The sequence below is a fragment of the Rhinatrema bivittatum genome, chromosome 2, assembly GCF_901001135.1.
Source record: "Rhinatrema bivittatum chromosome 2, aRhiBiv1.1, whole genome shotgun sequence".
Lineage (NCBI taxonomy): Eukaryota > Metazoa > Chordata > Amphibia > Gymnophiona > Rhinatrematidae > Rhinatrema > Rhinatrema bivittatum.
Genome location: NC_042616.1, coordinates 773,689,244 through 773,711,408, shown reverse-complemented (window position 1 = coordinate 773,711,408; position 22,165 = coordinate 773,689,244). Strand labels below are relative to the sequence as shown.

Genomic DNA, 22,165 nt, shown 5'->3' with positions numbered 1-22,165 from the left:
CTCCAAGATAAAAGGAACTTCTGATAAGTCTGTCATAGTCATCCTCTGAATATCTAAAGATGTCTTCAGGTGCTGAAGTAGCCATACACAATCTCCACGTAAGACGGGCAAAATGCAATAAATATAAATAATGTTGGAGTAAAAGAATCGCAAACCAAACGAAAAACTAAAGAGATGGATGTGTGAAATATAGTGAAACCTATTTATCCCTTAAAGATTAAATAAGGAAAGTTACAACTTTCAAAGTCCAAGCTGAGAGTTTTAATTATAATCAGAGTACAGTTCAATACAGTCCCCTGACATTATACAGTCTCCAAACACAGCCATGTTTCACCGATGGGGCTTCGTTGGGAGGGACCCACAATAACATCTAGAAACAAAATACACAGAGTGAATCTATGAACAGGAACAAGGATTGTTTGGCTGCAATGTATTAATTACTGTGCAGTGTTTAATCAACAAAAATTATTACTACTCACATGAAGATCCTAAAGAATAAGAGAAAATGTAATGACTGAAAACACAGAATTACATATAAAAATATGTATAAAGTAAACAGAAAAAAATGAATATACATAATAATACATAATAAATGACATACAGTTAATGATTACAGTACAGAGAGTAACATGGTTTAGCAAGGCATAAAAAGGAGATCAATCGATTTCTGAGGAAACTGTCACAGAAAATGCCACACCCGCAGGAGACAACACATAAAAATCACAGCGATAACACAAAATAAGTTGAAACTACAAAGCCTCAGGGATCAAGACGGGAAGAATTCACAAAAAAATCTCTAAATTTATAACTCAAAGTTTTGCTTTATGAGAGTGAGAAATAAACACAAGGGAAGGAGAACAGGGTAGGCCATGAGAGCATGGAAAAGTGCATATATATACACACACACACACACACACATATATATATATAGATGGTGGATGGAAAAAGGAGGCTTAAGGGAATTATTTAAGGATTATAGATGGAGACCCAAGTGGTGTCCAAAGTAGCACAGAACACAATTTTTTTTTTATTTTTGATTTCTTTATTTTTTACCTACCTCAGGCCTGGATTTATCAAAATGGGGTAAGTACCACATGCGATAGCAAAAGGGGTGTGGTTTATGCAAAAATTTAGTTTATTGCAATTTGTGCTAATTAGCTATGTGAAGAGCTAAGTTAGTGCACATTGTGATAACATTATCTGAATTTGCGATAGGTGTCAGACCTATTGTATTTATTTATTTATTTATTTATTTATTTAATTAACTTTTATTTACCGACATTCGTGAAACACATCATGCCGGTTTACAATGAACTCAAAGGAGGAAAATTACAATAAAACAAAATAAAAACAATACAACAATAGAACAATAAAACAAGGGCGGGGAATGGGAAGGAGGATAAGAAGGGGTGGGAGAGGGGGGGATAAGGAGGAGATGGGAAAAGCAGATCTGATAGAATAAGTGAGAAAACAAAAATAGAGGAAATTATATACAGTTGACAGTATGTACAGTTACAATCAACTTATGTAGAGCTAAGGAGGTCTTGAAAGACCTCCTTAGCTCTACATATTTCCTGCATATGACCACTGTGTGGACCATTTTTGAGAGAGTGAGTGAGAGAGAGAGAGTGAGAGTGTGCCTGGCCGTAATGTCATCCCCATAGGTAGGTATTTGTATCCCTATGGTAGGCCCACCTAGTAACTCAAGGTGGGGTTTAGGTATGAGTGTAGGGGGTTAGGGGCCACTTTGACATTCTATGTGACACATACGAACAGAACAGTGGTCTCTTGTGAAGATTTGATGCCCTTCGGAGTGAGGAAACTCACTCCAAGATGAGATTTGTGCAGTGTTCTCTCAACCTAGCTTGATGGACTCTCTACCTGGGTGGAGTTAAAATTGGCGTTACGGCTGTGCGATAGCTCTTCGCAGACAGGCTAACCCAGCCCACTCTCCGCCCCTAACTCCTCCTATTTTCTGAATTTGCATCGCACCATACGATATGGTGCTATCGCATGCATTAACGGGGCTTTTCGCATGCAATAAGCCCTTAACGCATGCGAAAACACCTTATCGCATTTTGATAAATGACCCCCTCAGTTAGGAGCTGAGGTAGGTAAAAAATAAACATGTTATTTATAAAATAACATGTTCATAAAAACAGGCTACTTTCATGCACATATACTAATTTTACGCACCTAACGTCTTTGAAAATAAATTTGATATTTTGGGGTTTTTGCTTATTCTCTTTTTCTACTGGGTCTTCCATGCAAATCAATACAGCAGAAACATTTTGCACTAAATTTTGCAGTAAACTTTAACTCATCGAGATGCATTTAAAGGTTTTTTTGCAAAATTTGGTTTGTGAATCTATTTTTGTACAGTTTTAGGATGTGCTATGTTTTGTAGTCATTCAGCTAGGAATTTCAATTTTGCATGTAGTTTTCTACATGCAGAAGAATATCTATTTGTGATGCCAATGGTTAAATTGTGCACACATGGGGTGAATTTTAAAAGCATTGCTTGCATTAAAAGGTCCATATACTCAAGTAGGTAGGCTGCGAGTGAGCTTAAAAGCCACAAATTATGTGTATATATATATATATACACACGCTACCCGGCGCGCACACATGTACGCCTGATTTTATAGCAGGTGCGCGCATGTTATAAAATCCAGGGTCGGCGCACAAGGGGGTACACAATTATGCACCTTGCGCGTGCCGAGTCCTCTCCAAGCCGTGCTGCTTTCTCCCGTTCCCTACCCCCCCCCCCCCCCCGCCTTCCCTTCTCTTTCCCTACCTCCCCCCTACCTTTTTTTTCTTCTTTTATTTATCTGGAAACTTACTTCAGCCCTGGGGCTGAAGTAAGTTGTGCGCACTGGCCAGCTGCCGGCGCGTGATCCCCAGCACAGTTGCAAATATGGCCAATGTGCCGGGAGCCTGCCCCCGCCCCCGGACCTCCCCGCCCACGCCCCGCCCCATCCCCTCCCCCTTTTGCAAGCCCCGGGACTTACACGCGTCCCAGGGTTTTATGCGCGTCGCTGAGCCTTTTTAAAATATGCCCGGTGCGCGTAACCCTTTTAAAATCCGGCCCTATATCCGTACTTTGCACATGATATAAAATTCTAATGTATGAGTACTTGGATGCCTATATGAGCTTGTATATGGATGTGTGAAAATATACTCTTATGTTTTATAACCTGTGTGTTTATGACCATCACAGGTCATAAAGTATACACATAAATGCTCCCTGCAACATATGTGCACATGTATAAAAAATGCACAAATACATATTACACCTACCTGGATAAATTCCAATTTATCCAGCTAAGTAGCAGTACTTAGCAGTACTTAGCAAGATAAGTTCTGATTTATCCATCTAAGTAGAGGCAGGCAAAGCACAGGATAAGTACTGCTTTTTAGACTTAACTTATCTGGATAAGTAGAAACTTTTCCGCTACTTAAACTACTAAGAGCTGGATTTTCTAACACCGCAGGGATTTGTGAAACAGGGGCAGTCCTGCGAAAGCCGGCAGCGATTGCACCACCACAGTGTATCGCTGCCGGCTTTCGCACCCAATAGCGCCACCGTGAAAGGTGGCGCTATTGGGCGCGCTACTGGCGGCGATAACGTGGCCTCGGCGCCAGCAAAGTCGTCGCTGAGTCCGCCCCGACGCCGCCCTGACTCCTCCTCTTCCGGTGCAGACTGCACCCCGACTCCGCCCCTAGTAAGTTATCGCACGCGAAAAGGGACTTTTCGTGTGCAAAAAGTCCCTTTTTGCGTGCGATCCCATTAGAAAATGACTCCCTAAGTCAGATCTTGTCCATATAAGTTCCACTTTCAAGATTTCCCCAGACAAAATCATAATTTATCCGGATAAGTAGTGCACAACTAATATACTCACATATTTGTATATCTAACTTTAAAAACATACACGCTGAGATTGTATCTGCTTAATTTACATGCATTCCCCTCTCCCCCATAAGTCGGTTTTTACATGTGTTAAGTGGGGAAATTCTCTAGCATGTGCCAGGCAATGAAATTACCAATTTTATCAACCAGTTCACCCAGTCATCTGCAGGTCATCAAGTTTCAGCTCCCCCCATTACACCCAGAGCCCCCATCCAGTCAGTATTTCATTTCTAAGATGTTTATGATCACTTATGCCTGATTTACAGCAGGTGTAACTATACGCAAGTAAGTTGCCAAAGTTACATGCATAAATTGCTTATAAAATTGCAGAAATGTTGGCCCCCACCCCAGAATGCATCTGGCCTGCCTCTTTTTTACTTGTGCAAATGTTCTCCCATACCCTTACTTCCATGTGTATTCTTACAAAATAACATATACGCGAATGTATGCATATATACTGATTTTTATGCACACGACTTTTGAAAATTCACCTTTAAAATGGCAAATAATGCATATTATTCTATTTAATATTTGCCCTTTTACCTTGAGAAGCAGGCTTTGCTCACTTTTGTGCTAATTAATAATTGGCCTCTAAGAATTCAGACAGAGTATTATTAACTGAGTTTTCTGATTGAACACAATATTAGTCAGTATTGTAGGAGACTACTGCATGGACAGTGGCAAGCAGAAGAAACTACTGACCTATTTCATCTTTTCATTTTTGGCAAAGGTGATCAAGAAGATTGTTTTAAAACAATTGCAACAGTTTCTTGATGAGAATGATGTTCCTTACCAGTTGGGATTCCATCTTAGACACAATACAGGCATTCTTTTACTTAGTAGCCTGATTTTCTTTAAACAGGGTTTTGAAATGTCTACTAATTATTACTAATTCTGTTGGATATTTCTGCTGCATTCAAAACAGTGAATCTCCAAATATTGTTATCTCATTTAAGGAACATAGGAATTTCAGGAACAGTGTTGAAATGGTTCACTTCTTTTTTTATCAAATCATGCACATCAAGCGAGAGTGAAAAATCAAACATCAGACTGGCATCCGATGGAAACTCTTGTTCTGCAAGGATCAGCCTTATCTGCTGTTAGATAACCATTTTCTATTTGCATACAAATAGGCTGGCACTCAACAGTGGCACAATGGAGTTGATGATATTGAGTAGATTCCCACTGAATAATCTTCCCATTTCTTTTCAGTTTGATCAATGGGTAATTCCCATCTCCCAACAGGTGATGAACACAGGAATTCAATTGAGCCACAACTGGATTGCACGAGCTAAACATCTTTTAAATTAAATTAAATTAAATTAAATTAAATTACTTAAAGCAGCAGGAAGAGGAATATGTTTTAATACAGGTGTTAGGCAACACAAACACATTTATTTAGATGCCACTGTTTTTGTTGTAGCTTCTATGTCATTTCAGAGGAGATAATAATGTTCAATAAACCCGAAGACTTATTCTGCTGGGGTACTCCTCTCATTATGCTGCTGCTGCTATGCAAGAATATTATGATTTCATGAAAATCCATTATCTAGCAGAAAATGAGCACAATGTGCTGAAAAGCAAACTAGTAAAGAACCTTTGCTTCTGGATGATCTCATCCAGGTGAGCTTGTTTTGCTGAAAGTCCTCAGGATGAAAGATTCCAATATTCTTGCATAAAATGATCACATTTTTTCTTAATCTCCCTTTCTCCAAGGAGAACTGCTAGCTTGGAAGAAGATTCTAGTCACAGGCTAAATTCTCCATCCTCTTTATTTATTTAGTGGCCATTTTTTTTAAATTTCCCAGGTTCCTGATATCATTCTTATAGAGAGTCCAAAGCTGTACTGATTGATCTTATGTCCTTTTAAATGATGACTTTATTGGGGAAAGTTTCAAATAACTCACCTAAGTTCAAGCTATTGGACCTCGAACCTAATTTTTAAAAGGGAAAGTGCACACTTTCCCTCTGAAAACTTTTTATGAATACAAAGGTCCAATGGCTCCCAATCCCAGGGCCTCGGCCCAGATCCAAGCCCGATTCCACAACCTGGCCAGGAGGCCAGGTCCAACACATGGCCCTCAGCCTAGGCCAGCATCCAGACCCAGGCCCGTGCCACAACCTGGCCCAGAGACTGGGTCCCGATACCAGTGCCTGGCCTGGAGGCTGGGTCCCGACACCGGGGCCTGGCCTGGAGGCCAAGTCCCAAGCCAGGGCCTCAGCCCAGGCCCAGTCTTGGAGCCCAGGCCTCGCAGCTGCACCCTCATTGTCCTCTTCTCTTCTGACGCTGTTCGCTGAGGTTGTACTAGAGTTAATTAATTCCAGGGCATTCATCCCAGCGGGCGGCACCATTTTGACATATGGCAATGCTGTACCCAAGCTTGTATCTCCTGCACGTATCGTGGAATCTACATTAATCATCATCCTTAACTTTAGTGAAAGTCAGGACCTAGCTTCTGGGTCAGATCGTGGCGATTGGCCTGGCTCCAGGCTTTGGCCTAGCCCCAGTTATCAGGACCTGGCCTCCGGGCCGGGTCTAATTATCAAGTCTGGGTCTGGGCTCTGGCCTAGGCTGAGGCCCCAGTGTCAGGACCCAGTCTCCGGGTCGGATCACAGCGACAGGCCTGGCTCCAGGCCAGTGCCCCAGCATCAGGTCCAGGCCTCCGTGAAATGAATCAAACAATACATGAATCAAATAATACACAAACCGAAATTCATAGGGAAAAGAAACCTCCTGAAAACAAACCAAAAATGAAAATGAGCTTTTAGCCCCTGCATAACCCTATTGATGCTGTCAATTCACTGCAGTCGGAACAATTAAAACAACATAACACAATAAAAAAAAATTAACTTGGGAACCAAAACAAATGAAACAAATTTAAATAGCAAACCAAACAATGTAATTACTGAACACAAATGTTATCCATGCACATCCCTAGTTGAAAGAAGTTCTGCTTCGTTTCTATGCATTGCATTTGGAATAGTTCTACATAAAAAAAAAAAAAAAATTCAACATTAACTCAATAAATCAGTTTAAACTAATTTGATTTTCAAAAAGCTCACAAAATGATAAATTTATACTGTATCTTGGTAAAGACCAATAAACTTATATTTAGTCATGAAGAACAACTTTCATTAAAGTTAAGGATGATGATAAATGCAGATTCCAAGATACATGCAGGAGATACAAGCTTGTGCAAGAGAGGGAACTGTCATCCAAAACAGAAAAGGACAACATTTATTCTGATCTATTCCCATTTTAAATAGGACAACTGAAAAGACTATTGTGAATGAAGCAATAGCAGCAGCTTACATTCCAAAAGTATGTTTCTAATAGATTCTAATTTGTATTTTGATCCAGGCACTGATTATATCATATACTGTAGTAGCGTTTATATGGGCCTGACGGTTTAATCCATTCATAGATTACAATTAATCATGAATTCTGCAGCCAGAATTTTATCTGACTCTAGAGTTGGGGATGAGCCTTCATTGGCTACCAAATTTCTGGCAAATGCAATTTAAAAAAGTATTGTTAGCTTTTGAGGCATTGCACAATCAAGGCCCGATCTATATTGCAGAAATTATTGTTTCATTATTCACCTTCATGAGCTTTATTATTGTAACAAATAGGTTTTCTTTCTCCTAAGGCAGTGGGTTCATACCCATCAGCAAATGTACTTTTGCTTTATATATCACCTCTCTCCAATGTGTTGCCTGCTGAAGCCCATTTTAGTAACAATTTCACTTAATTTAAGTGTTTAATGAAAACCTCGATTTTAAGAAGGCTTGTGAAGTCTACTTTTGATTCTGTCACTAAATCCAGCTTACTGCATAATGAAATGAGGTTTTATCAGGTTTTTCAGTTTATGTTCTAACATGCTTGTTCTATAATTATGATTTATGTTATAGTTTTTATTAACAATGAATGTTTTAATATACTGTTATGATTTGTTGGTTTAAATGAGAATTACGATATTTATTAGTAAGAGGATTGTATTCAAAGAGATCTAACTGGCTAAGTAAAGACTTAGGCCTAGATTCACTAATACCGGCAGGCTCTTTAAATCGCGCGGTACGGGGGGGAAGGGGTGGGGGGGCGAAGCAGGGGGAGCGGGCTTGCAAAAGCCGGCAGCGATCGCACCTCTGCGGTGCAGTCGCTGCCGGCTTTCGCACCCAATAGCGCCAATATAAAAGGTGGTGCTCTTGGGCATGAAATTGGCAGCGAAAAAGGACTTTTCACTTGCGATCGCTTTGGAAAATGACCCCCCTTAGCCTGCTGGATGAAAGCCTTTGAAAACCCCTCCTCTTCACCAGATGGCTAACTTTAACCAGCCAAACTATGGGCAGGCCTGGCAGGAGGAAGGTAGAGGGAGAAAGTTAGATGGCTGTTGCTCATTTTCGGCACTAGCTTCCTAACTTGGCTGGCCAAATCTAGGCAGCCCTAAATCTAGCCAGCCGCCCTCTCTCCTGACATCAAAAAGAAACAATGCACAGACATTCAGTAATTGGTTCCTTCGCATCAGTGACATGCTAAATGAATATTTAGGGTGGGTAGGATGAAGCAGACACAGTCAGCTCTTTAGATGCATGCTGGATGCCAAGGTGGGACGCTGGAAGCCCAGAGCCTCCTACTGTTTAGCGTGGAGAAATCCTTAAGGGGTTCGGGAGTGGGGGATAGTCGGTGGATTGAGCACCCCACCTCGTTCTTTTTACCCTGCAGCCCCCCAGCTCTGCAGCTGGGCAAGCTTCCTTTTTTTAATGCTGAAAAAGGAATCAGGAGGAGGGCATTGGGGAGCTGCCAAGGGACAAGACTCTTTGTCAAAAAGCTAAAAAGGAGATTAGGAGGGGATAGGGGACACCACCATGGAGAAAGCTTTTCTATATTAAAAAAAATGCCGTAAAAAGAATTGTAAGAGAGGGGGGATAGAGATGGATGCATTCAGCTCTTTTTATAGATCGAGAGGGTAGGGCTTTTAGGGGTGGGGGCGCCCACAATTATTTTGTAAATGCAATGATGGAGAGTGAAGTACAGTCCTAATATTTGGGTTATTTTTAAACTCAGTTATCATTGACTTTCAGCGCTAACCAGTTAGATTTGTAAATCTAGTCAGTCTGATTTTTTCCAGCTAAATTTAGGAAAATATTCAGCTGAAAACCTAAAGTTAGTCAGTTTTCCTACCTGTTCTGCAGGTCTTTCAATATCTGCTCAAACTATTTTTTTAATGTTGCATTTTAGCATGTTTTGTTGTTTTAAATTAGCTCAGATACATTTTTTTTAATTCTTTTATCGTACCTTGATGTGTATTTGTTTCAAATGTATGTTCTGGACTGCATTTACTACTTGTATGATGTTCAATACTTGTCTGTAGCTTCACACTTCAAGCTATTTGAGGAAGCGTAATAAAAATTGGTAACTGATAATTAAAGAAACCAAAATGCAGAATGTTGATAGATTGACATATGAATGTCAATTTTATTTAAAACTTCAACGTGTGTTTTCTATTCTTCTTTAATAATGAACTTGTTTAAAATAAGACACAAATATTTTGCGTACAATGGTTGGAAATTTTATTTGAGGTTAGCTCGCTTGCTGAGGCTCAATTTTGGTGGACATTTTATAAGAAAAAACACCACGCGTTAAAAGTTGCCATATTTATTGGATATACTTGACTGTACCCTAAGTACCTCTGAAAAGGCGGACGTTTGCCAAAGATACGATTTAAGCTGCAATCAGTTCATTCTTGTTTGTTTTTTATTACAGTACTCTCAAATGAGGGACGAAGTGTTCAAGTCAAACTTGGTCTGTGCATTTATTGTTCTTGTATTTATCACGGCAATCCAAAGTTTGCTTCCTTCTGCAAGGTAAATAAAAAAGATTGACTTATATAGTATTATGCCTTCATTTTCAGTAAATATTTCCTCTGTGAAAGTGCTGACTGCAATAGTGTCAAGTACAAAGAAAGGCGTCGGCGTGTAAGGAATTCATATGTGTCCCATTCTTGCTGTAAGTTGTTTCAAGATGTCCCATGAATTTGATGAATAGAGTGAAATCCTGAAGATGAAGTTCTATAGAAAAGTACATTTGAAGGTGCCCTCCTTCAAATTCCGTGCAGCCATTTTACAGAAACATCATCTTTTTTTCCCCCTAGATACAGTTTTGATTGCAAATTTGAGAATAGACCTTTATCCAGCTATTATCTCCAAATGCAGAACAAACTGTTATATAACTATAGGTTGAATACGGAGGCCAGAATGAAAATTAGCACAGACAGCAAATTAACATCATCAGTGAGACAGTCTATTGTAGTAATGGCATCCATTTTCCTTCTGGGCTGCATTTTCAGTGGCTTTCTACGCACCTACAATATTTAGCTCCTGGCACAGTTGGTTAAGGAACGTGGCAGGACTTTGTTATGCCATTTTGGTTGCTTCCACAACATAGGGGGTGATTTTCAAAAGCAATTTGCACATGGAAATTGGCTTTCTGAAGATTACTTCCTGTGTTGTCCGCACAAAGTTACACACAAAAGTGATTTCATGCATACTTTTATGCATTCTGCAAAGAGGCATTCCTAGGGGCAGAGTTGGGTTGGGCAAATAATTTACTTGTGTGCTTTCACATTAATGTGCATTTACCCCTGGCTGTCTATTAAGTGTAAATGCGTATGCCTTCACCACTTGTGGGCTTCGGCCCTCCATGGGCTTTATAAATTAGGCTCCTAATTTGGATAGGATGCCAGCTGAAGAGGCAGTTACACATCAGACTCTATGAAGGACAGCTGCCAGCTAACACAGAAAAATAATCCTGGGGGAGGATTTCCAGCACTGGGCATAGCTGACCTTCTGGGCCTTTTGCCCAGAGGGTGCTGTATTGACCAGAAAGGCACCCTGGCCTCCTTAATGTCTATTTCCTGTTAGCCGGGATGCAGGGTCCTTCTCTCTGATGCTGAGATCAGGTGGAGCCATTTCACAGAATCTGGGTAGATCTGACAAATATCCGAACAAAAGAAGGCATTCTTTAATGGACTGAGTCCCACTTATACAAAACAAAGAGATTATCTAGAGAAAAGATTCAGTCCCATTCAAACAGCATATATCGGATCCATCAACAACACATGCACACCCTGCCCTTCTTACACAGAAAGACTGGACATAAGCTTTGCCAGACTTACCATAGGTTTTCCCCAACATCGGTTCTGAAGGACGAGCAGCAAGGATATGGCAGGCAGTAGCTGGGAATGGCAGAAGTGCTGCTCCTGGATGCCACATTTGGTTCTAGTGTTATTGTCTAAATAAAGCTGGAAGTGTACGCCGGGATTGCTTAGCACAGCAATCCCGGCAGGTCAAGAGGGGCGATTTGCAAGGTAACAGGGTGGGTGGGTGGGAGGGGACGGTGAGTGGATGTTTAAGGGAGGGTAGAAGGGATAACATTTTTTAGTGGGGAGGGCGGAGGTGCGATTGTAGGCCCAGGTCAGCGGCGCTCAAGTTATTGCACTTTAGTGAGCTTTTTAAAGATTGGGGCACATTGTTTGGTAAGCGGGGGATGGGTTAAGATAGGGGGTGGGGAGTGGGCATCTTGCCGGGAGGCCTGTGACTTGGTGCCTTTCTTTTTTTTTTTAAGGTGTGATACTTACCCGGATATCTCTGAAGATATCCGGGTAAGTAGCTATTTATCCGGCCGCACGAGGCCAGATAACTTTAGACCTGCTTCCGAGGATGTCTAAAGTTAAGCGGCTTATTTAGCCAGATATACCCAATTTTTGGCTAACTTACCACTAGATTCATCATTCCACTATAAATGTAGCGGAATCTTCGCCTATGGTAAAAAAAAAAGGGGCGGGGAAAAAGTGTGCAGCCAGCCACATCGCGGCGGTGCAATATCGCACGCCGCGGTTGTGGCTGCACTGAACACTCTTGCCCCCTTAGCACCAGTAGAAAAGCTGTAGATGTTTCCTGCGCTACTGCCAGCGATAAGGTGTGAAATATTAACGCCCCAAGTGCTACCGGCCCTTCAATATTCTAAACCTCTCACAAACTCCTCCCTTTTTTATTTTAATTTCAGATTTAAATTTTCAAAGCGTAATGCGGTAATTATCGCGTAGGTTTCCGCAGCAACACACGCAATAAGGCCCTATCGCAATTTGACAAACGACCCCCTTAGCCAGATAACGGGACCCCTTCCTGGAATGCCCCTTTTTTATCTGGCTAAATTATAACCAGATAACAACATACTCTGCTATAATTTAGACAGATAAGAGGCTGAATATGCTGTAGGAGCCATTTAGATAAATAACTTGAAAGTTATCCATCTAAATGGCTTTTGAATATCTACCCCATTATTTTTATTTGATGGTTGGCACTTATATTTCTCTCCCGATGTAGCCCCTGACGAAACACGTCTTGTATAGGAAGACTGAACTTTTATCACTAATGTAAACTGTACTATCTGCCTAGAAGTTCTTGACATATCTGAACTCATTAAAGTTATTTGATATGTATTAAAAGCAATTTGGTCTCTCAGTTTTAAGACGAGCCAGATCTGTTCTTTTGGATATGTATTTACCATGATTATCAAATTGGTATATTCAGTTCATCATCTTCTTGGTTTTTATTTGGTGATCAGAAGATAATTTAAGCTGAGCAATGGGGGAGTGTATGTGAGCTGCTGTGGAGGGAAGAAAGGAAAGCAGCAGAGCATACGTACAGAGAAAGAAGCCTACTTGAATAAGTCTGCGGAGATCTGTGAAGTGGTTTTAGAAAGCTTTAACTGAGTGGACTCAACAGAATACTCTTTAGTCGAGCACTACTAACAGCTAAGGAGGACCATGTGTTAAACCAATGGATTTCCTGCGCCATTTGGAAAATCAATACATGCAAATCAAACCCTAAAGAGTGAAAAAAACACTAATTCTGAGATGCCACATAATATATTCCTAATTGAGTCTGTCAGTCCCTAAGATAAGTGGTTTGTCTACTTCTACTTTGCTTTACCTCTATGAAGATTGATTTCTGAAAAAGTTAACATTTAATTTGCATTTTGAAAAACTTTTCCTAAAAAATAGTTGGATGGCATTTGGAGGGATTACACTTAATTCAGACCAATGATTATAAATTATAAGGCACAACACATGCTTATATGAATATATAAGGCACCAGGAAAACAAGGTGCAGATTTGGTGCCCCTGTTTATGAGGTCTGTTTCATGCAAAGAAAATCGATTGATATATCTTTAGGAGTTTATTGTTTGGCAGAGTGAGATTTTATTCTCACCATTTAGAAGATCTGACTAATGGACTATGAGTGAGTACTCTGGGCTTCGTTATCAGCATCATACATTAGAGATGAGATTCAGAGTTACTGCAACTGGAGGATAAATACTAATGAAGAGGAAACATAGTTGTCCAGAATTGATCCAAAAAGATGTATTTATTTATTTGTTTGTTTAAAGGTTTTTCCAGCCCACCAATGTACAAATATTTTCTCAGGATAGTCTGTATTTGACCACATCATCATCAGTGTTTATTTATGGCATGCTTTTCCAGCACCAAGAGTTTAAAGCGAGTTTCATCAAAACACAATTAGATCCTAATCTAAACACTGTTAAGAAAGACAGATAATCCAATTGAATAAATAACTCAACAGATATATTTTATTTATTCAACAAAAAGATTCACCAAAACAGGTGAATTTTCAAAAGGTTAGGAAAATTTGCTTATATGTGTATAAATGAATCTACTTCCATAAATGCTATTTTATAAACATCAATCATACACACCTAAATAATCTCAAAAAAGTTATAGTTGCGCTGGAGAAGGTATAGAGAAGGGTGACCAAAATGGTAAAGAGGATAGCATGGCTCCCCTATGAGGAAAGGCTAAAAAGGTTAGGGCTGTTCAGCTTGGAGAAGAAAAGGCATGAAAAAGGGCATGACGTGGGCATGCTCTGGGCAGGGCATGGGCAGGCTGGGACTGCACCATGCAGTTAGTTATGTGCACGCGCCAGGATCCTGCAACTGCGTAACTTCTCCTCTGGGCTGTGTGTAAGTATTTATTTATTTATTAAAGGCTTTTCTATACCGAATTTCTTGATACAAATCAAATCAGCTCGGTTTACATCAAACAATTAGGAACTATAACCAACCAAACAGTAAATACAATTTGAAGGAGAGTAAAGTTACATTATAACAAGGATGTATAACTTGGAGGAGGAAAAATAAGAGGGGGACGAGAGATTAAGATATACATTGGGGTATGCGAAGGTGCAGGTAGAATAAGTAGCTAAATTAAAAATAAAAGGGTAGTTAGCGAGGCTTTAAGGGTCGGGGTTAGTAGGTTATAAGGGAGGCTAGATAGGTAGGGGGTTTAGGAAATCCTTTCTTTTACTGGGTCGAACTGGGAAATAGGCCTTATGCGTCACCGCGTGCATTTGCTAAAATCCTTCCCACTTATGCACTCAAGATGGTATTCGTAAAACACATGTGCGCGTCAATATAAAATGCACGGATTGTGGATTTTATAATGTGCAAATAAATGTAAACAACTTGAGAAGCAAATCGATTGTGAAAAATGTGCAAGTTTTTATGAAACAAAGACTACTGACTTGCTCGGCGGATTGGAGCAATCCATTGTTTTATCTGCCGGCTCCGATTCACTGCTCAAGTTGATTGACTGGAAAAGAAATGATTTAACATCAGTTTTGGAAATAGAGCAATTTCTGTGGCAATTAGGATGCTCATATTGTGCAATTGATCCATGACTTGTCGGAGCATTAATCAAAGTTAAAAGGTCTTTTTGGATTATAATTCAGGAAATAATTAAACTTTCTGTACAAAGCAGAATGTTTCCCTTAGCTTTTAAAAGAGCAACTGAGCATCCAATCTAAAGTATGGCAATCTCCCTATAGATTCTTATTCAAGTTATAGACCAATTTCGAATCTCCTAACAATGTCCAAAATTTAGAAAAAAAAAAGTTTTAAAGCAATTAGTAATGTATTTGGATGAACACACTATTTTAAGTCCTCACCAATGTGGCGTCATACAAAAACATAGTATTGAAACGCTTTTAATTTTTGTATTGATTTGGGGTATTCAAGGAAATAAAGCAGTCATCACTATTTTCCTATATATTAGTGCAGCATTTGACATAATAAATCATGAATGTTTATTGCTTAGACTAAAAAATATTGATTTATCAGATAAGGTTTTCAATTGGCTTTCTTCTTATTTTTTGTCTCGTGAGTTTATGGTTGTAAGTTTTCAACAGCAGTCATTCTGGCATCCATTGAAGACAGGGTTCCCTAAAGGATCCATTTTATCCATCAATTTAATATTTATTTAGTGCCTTTAACTTTAATCCTTGACAAACATGTTCTGTTTTATAAGATATTTGTGGATAACATTCAGTTATTTTTTAAGGTTCAGAATGACTTTGGTACCACTCTTCATCTAATATCTGATTGTTTTTATCGGATCAGAACTTGGATGTCATCTAATCAAATGGTGTTAAATATAAAAAAAAACAGAAGCCATGTGCATCTCCCACCTGCCACCTCTGCCCACTTTATCAGGTCTGACAATTGATGGAACATCAATATTGTCCGTAATTTTTGGTTTTATTTTGATCTCTTTCTTGTATTCTGCATATTCAGACATTGTTGAGAGCAGGATTTTATAAACTATGGCTTTTAAAAATGTTTTGGCACTTTCTTCCTCAAAATGATTTTAGAATTTTAATTCAATCCTTTTTATTAATAACTAATGATTATAGGAATTCTTTATTAATTGCTTTACCAAATTGTCATCTAGGCTCAATTCAATTGCTGCAAAATACTGCGGCCCGCTTAATTATGTAAACTTTATGAGATGGACATATATTTACCATCTTGTCATGGCTATACTGGCTACCTGTAGAGTAACGGTAAAATGTGAGATTTTAGTCCTTATATATAAGATAGTCACTGGAGTTGCTCCTTTATATGTAACATTTTTCTTTACACTATATCTGTCTTCTAGAAATTTACGATTGGTAGATGATTTTCTATTGTCTGTTCCTTCATTACAACAAAGCCGACTGGTAAGAACCTGGTCTCATGCATTCTCAATTATTGGACTAATTATGTATTTATTTATTTATTTACTTACTTTTATATACCGGTGTTCGATTTTACATATCACATCGGTTTACATTTAAACAAAATTTGCAGGAACTTATGCGTTACCTTTGTCAAATACATTAAACATTTAAATATGGGGATTGTTAACAAGGGATATAAAAGAACATGGGGAATGGCTAACACTACGGGATGCATGAAGGGGAGTGCCCCTTCAGCGCGTGACGCCTGGTGTTATGGCGCCGTTTAACGTCCGTCACAGTCCTCAGTGACATCAGAGGGGGCGAGTCTCCCAATCAAGGATCACACACCGCTCCTCCCCTCTCAGTTCCAGATGGATTCTTTCACCTTTTTTTCTTTCTTTCTGTCTTTATCATCACTATTATCATTATGTGGAATTACCTAAAGAGTTACGCTTAATTGAAGATATAAAAATATATCGGAGCCGAATAAATCTCAAAAAGTGCTACTTCTCCAAATAAGTAATGCTTTTTGATAGTTATCTGGAGAAGTAGCGCTTTTTGAGGCTTATCTAGCTATCTTACTTATGGGGTCACTCAAGCCGCTTTAGGGCCTTATAGCATGATAAATGTCTATTGTGCGATAGACACCAGCGATCAATATTCAAAACTAAACATTTGAATGGATAACTTAGAGTTAGATGGATAATTTGGAGTTAGATGGATAACTTAGATAATTTATGAGTTAGATGGACTTAGATGGATAACTTGCCATTTGGATAACTTGTGAGTTATCCATCTAATGTAGAATAACGGGATTTAATGTGGGAAATAACATCTTTTTCTTTTTGCGTGGGGGTGAAAGGTTTTTATCACGCGATGGCGGCTGTTATTGCAGATTGTGGCTATTATTGCGGCCAGTATCACATGCGATAATAAATGGCTTTCTCTCAGACATACCTACACAACTCTACTGACCCATAAAAACATCTTTTCTTACCTGTCCTGTCTTCCTAAAGTTAAAATGTTAGGGTGAAGTGTACTAGTAGTGGGATACTGGCTGCTTAGGTCTGCTTAACAACAACAACTACTGCTGCTGCTACTACTACAACAGGAAAGGGGGTTCAAATGCCTTCTAGGGAGGTACCCGGAGCAGAGTCAGAGCCGTGAGCCCCACCAGTGGATAACCCTAACCCGCTGTAGGAGGGCACGTAGGGTTTGGGGGGTGGGGGCTCATATCTTTCATCTCTAAAACACATTGCTGGGGATGCCAGAGGAACACATGGTTACTAGGTATCACAAAAACATAGTATTGAAACGCTTTTAATTTTTGTATTGATTATCTTATTTGGGGTATTGAAGGAAATAAAGCAGTCATCGCTATTTTCCTATGTATTAGTGCAGCATTTGACATAATAAATCATGAATGTTTATTGCTTAGACTAAAAAATATTGGTTTATCAGATAAGGTTTTCAATTGGCTTTCTTCTTATTTTTTGTCTCGTGAGTTTATGGTTGTAAGTTTTCAACAGCAGTCCATCTGGCATCCATTGAAGACAGGGTTCCCTAAAGGATCCATTTTATCCGTCAATTTAATATCTATTTAGTGCCTTTAACTTTAAACCTAGACAAACATGTTCTGTTTTATAATATATTTGTGGATAACATTCAGTTATTATCCACTCCATGACTTCCATTCCATGGAATTCAGAGGAGATCCGGATCCGTTCATGGAAAGGCCCCACGCTATAACAGGTCTCACCAAACTATTGTGCATCCTGCATTTTATGAAATCTGCCTCCTTCCAAACAACAGTCAGAGTCATCGGGGGAATGTCCTAAATGTCTTTTTCTCGCTGTCTGGGCCAGGTCATAACAGCAGTATGTGACCGCATTCATTGTTACATAAGATTCCCTCATGAAAGTCAAGACTTGCTGGCCCTGAAGAGAGGTTTTTATAACATTGCCAACTTTCCTAATACTCTGGGAGCTATGGACTGCACTTACATAGCCTTCATCCCACTCTGTGGCAGGGAGGAGATCTAACACAACAGAAAGCTCTTCCACTCCATCAATGTGCAAGTGGTCTGTGATGCTTGACTGCGCATCCTTGACGTGATCACCAGGTACCAGGAGCTACTCATGATACCTTTGTACCTAGGCAATGTGGCTTGTTTGAAAATGTTGAAGGTGGCCTCTATGGTAACAGTTGGCTCGCAGGTAAGAGCGCTGCTGCTTTCTATACTCCCTCTCCAGCTATGTGCTTACAGCAAACACCACTGACACAAGAGGCTGTTGGCAATGTGACTACATGGGTAACATAACAAGTGGCTTGCACAGTTAGGCCTACAAGCCAGAGTACCATGGCCCAGCTTTCTCTCTCCATGCCTGAGAGGCCTGCTAATGTTGCGTGTCAAAGCAATGCACTTGCTGCAAAGCTCTGGGTGTGCCCAAGCACTACAGACTTTCAACTTGCGAACTTTAAGCAAATGGAGTTGTTGAAATGTCACTTGGCAACCAAAATCTTTTTGTGTGCCCTGTTAGTGCTCTGTCAGCCAGGATGTCAGCCACAGTTTGTCTTGACAATCCCAGGGGTACTTGGGTTCAATTTAAGCTGAGTGCTGTGAATTTTGGCCCAATCCTAGTCACTATGTTATGTCAGAGAAATATGTATCTCTGGAGGACATACTGCAGAACAGCCAGGGACATGCACAATTTTTATTTTATTTATTTAGAAACTTTTATATACCGGTATTTGTGGGGACATCATACCGGTTCACATAATAACTGCAAGGTTGGAAAGTACATTTCAACAGGGATAGTAACTGGGCGCGGGGATAACCAATAGGCAGAATGAAGGATAGAAAACAAGAAGGTCATAACGAGAGAATAACAATTAACAATTTACAATTTACATTGAATATCTCCTTAATATAAGGAGAGGGCGGTCACCTAGAGGGGGGGGGGGCTGCGGAGGGGGAGGGAAAGCTATTCTGCGGAGGGGGAGGGAAAGCTATTCTGTGTAGGCATGGTTGAACAGAAGTGTTTTTAGTTTCTTTTTGAATTTGATTGCACAGGGTTCAAGGCGCATGTGGACAGGTAGGGAGTTCCAGAGGGCTGGACCGGCAATTGAGATGGCACGGTCGCGGGTGGAGGAGAGATGAGCTGTTTTCAAGGATTGAACATGTAGGGTGCCTTTGTTGGTGGATCTGGTGGCTCGGGTGGAAAAGGAGGCGGTGAATGGGAGGTCGAGCCAGTTTGAGTTGTGGGTGTGGATGGATTTGTGTATTATGGTCAAAGTTTTGTAGTGTATGCGGGACAGGATGGGGAGCCAATGTAAGTCCTTAAGGATGGGGGTAATATGGTCGTGTTTGCGTGTGTTCGTGATGAGTCTTGCAGTAGCATTTTGCAATAGTTGGAGGGGTTTTATCGAAGATAGGGGGAGCCCTAAGAGGAGGGCATTACAGTAATCAAGTTTGGAGGTGAGGGTGGCTTGAATCACTGTACGGAGGTCATGGGTGTAGAGCAGGGGTCTGAGTTTCTTTAGAACATTGAGTTTGAAGAAACCGGCTTTGAGGATGGAATTGATGTGAGGTTTCATACTGAGATTGGGATCGAGGAGGACTCCGAGGTCCCTAACGGAGGGTTGAGCAGTAAGGAGGTTAAGTTTAGGGTCGTTAGGCGGGAGGTCAGGGGGATGCGAGGAGATGTGGAGGAGTTCTGTTTTATTTGTGTTGAGTGCAAGCTGAAGGTTGGTGAGGAGGGCGTTGATAGCTGCTAGGCAATTTTCCCAGTGTTCCAGGGCATCAGATATAGAGTTGTGAATGGGAATGATGATCTGTACATCATCAGCATAGAGGTAGAATTTGAGTTTAAGGTCTGAGAGGAGGTGGCAGAGAGGTGTGAGGTAAACATTGAAGAGGGTCGAAGAAAGTGATGAGCCTTGCGGGACTCCTTGTTGTAGGGGGTATGAGGCAGATAGGTTGTTTCCAATTTTGACAGAGAACTTTCTGTTAGAGAGGTAGGATTTGAACCAGGTGAGGGCTATTCCTGAGATGCCGATGCTTTCTAGCCGTGTCAGGATGTGGTGGTGGCTGATGGTGTCGAAGGCCGCTGAAATATCGAGAAGAGCGAGGAGGTAGCTGTGGCCTTGTCCCAGACCTCTGAGGAGATGGTCAGTAAGGGAAAGGAGTAAGGATTCAGTTTTAAAGTGTTTCCTGAATCCGAATTGGGAAACATGGAGGATATCATGGTTTTCAAGGTAGTCCATGAGTTGAGAATTAACCACTTTTTCCATTAGTTTGGAGATAAAAGGGAGGTTGGAAATGGGGCGGAAGTTGGCGGGGTCTTTTGGGTCTAGGGAGGGTTTCTTGAGGAGGGGTTTAACAACAGCGTGTTTGAGGGGGTCTGGGACTGTCCCATGGGTGAAGGAGCAGTTGATAATGTCTGCTATAGTGCTGGCTATGCATTCGGGGATGGCTATTAGAGCTTTGGTGGGGATGGTGTCGTTGGGGTGAGAGGCTGGCTTAAGTTTACGAAGGAGGCTTATGATTTCTTTAGAGGAGGTAAGGTCAATTGTGGCCATTGAAGGTTGGGTAGGAGAGGGAAACGAGGGTGGGTTAGTGGGGGGACAGGGATTGGTGGGGGGAAATCTGGAGAGCAAGTTGGAGATTTTACTTTGGAAGTAATTTGCCAGTTCTTCACATTTAGCCGCAGCCTCAGAGTCTGGAATGGTAGGAGAGATAGGGGTGGTGAGGCTAGTGACATAGGAGAAAAGAACTTTAGGGTTGAATTTATATTCATGGATTTTTTTGCCATAGAAGTCACGCTTGTGTTTGAGGGTGGACAGTCTGTATATATGTAAGGCTGTTTTGTAGCTGGAGGAGTGTTGCGGGGTTGGGTCCTTGCGCCATTTTCTCTCTTTTTGTCTGAGATTACATTTTAGGGTTTTTAGCTCTTGGGTGTACCAGGGCTTGGAGGGTTTCGCTGCGGTGTTTATAGTACGTTCGGAGAGTGGGCAAAGCTTGTTGGCAATGTCTTCAGTGAGGCTATGCCAGGAAGCTAAGGCTGTGTCTGGGTCTAAGCAGGTTAGTCTAGGTAGGGAAGAGGCTAATGCGTCAGATAATTCGTCGCTGGGGCAGGTTTTTCTGGATTTGATGGTGGTGTGAGTGGGATGGTTACTTGGGAGGGATTTCTTCATGGCGAGTCGGCTTTCAATGAGATAGTGGTCGGACCAGGGCACTGGGGTGCAGATGGGTGAGTCGGTGGTCTGGAGACTGGAGTTAATAAACATTAGGTCCAGTGTGTGACCAGCTTTGTGGGTTGGAGATGTTATAATTTGACGGAAGCCTATGGCAAGAAGTGATTGAGTGAAGGTTTCGCATGATGCAGTGGGGGGGAGTGAGTCAACATGAAGATTAAAATCTCCAAGGATGATGGAAGGGGTATCTGTTTTCATCCATTCTACAACAAATTCAATTAGGGGGGAGGGGTTGGACTCAAGGATGGTGGGGGGGGCATAAACAAGGCAGATTTGCAGGGTAGCTGTCTTAAAGAGACCTATTTCAAGTTTGGGTGGGGCGGGTATGCTGATGGGTTTCAGGTTAAGGTGTTTCTTAGCTGCTAGGAGAAGTCCTCCTCCTCTTTTTTTAGGTCGGTGGATGGGGAATATGTCATAGAGGGAGGATGGGAGTTGATTTATGAGGATGGTATCTGATTCTTTGAGCCATGTTTCTGTGACTGCACAAATGTCTGGAGTGCAGTCCGTAAGTAGGTCATTGAGGATTAGTGTCTTTTTGGATATGGATTGCGCATTCATGAGTAAAATGGAGAGGGTGGTGAGACCAAGGAATTGGGTTAGGGGTGAGGTAAGGATGGGGATGAGGGATCTGCGGCGGGGGGAGGGGTGGTGGGGAAGGAGGGGGGGGAGGTAGTCTGGAGAGAGGGTGATGGACATGATGGACATGATGGACATTGTGGACATGAGCCTTAAAAGGCTTACCACAAGGCTGAGGTCTTTCTGAAATGACATGTGTGGCAGCTGTGATGTACAGCTTCACTGTTAGAGGAGTGCTAGAAATGAGAAGCAATAGTTGGGTTGTGTGATAGGGAAACATTGTATAGGAACCCCGGGTGCTGTTTTCCTTTCAGGAAGATCTTACACAGCATAATCAAGTGCTAAAGC

General features: G+C 41.0%; 1 protein-coding gene across 2 annotated transcripts in view; it reads left to right on the top strand.

Annotated features, from left to right (window-relative positions):
* ADCY8 (adenylate cyclase 8) overlaps positions 1 to 22,165 on the top strand; it is a 546,512-nt gene that overhangs the window by 342,964 nt on the left and 181,383 nt on the right. For both annotated transcript variants that reach the window (XM_029592041.1, XM_029592040.1), the window contains one exon: positions 9,675 to 9,775. In XM_029592041.1, coding sequence (XP_029447901.1) covers positions 9,675 to 9,775 — 101 coding nt within the window. The remainder of the gene's footprint in view (positions 1 to 9,674; positions 9,776 to 22,165) is intronic.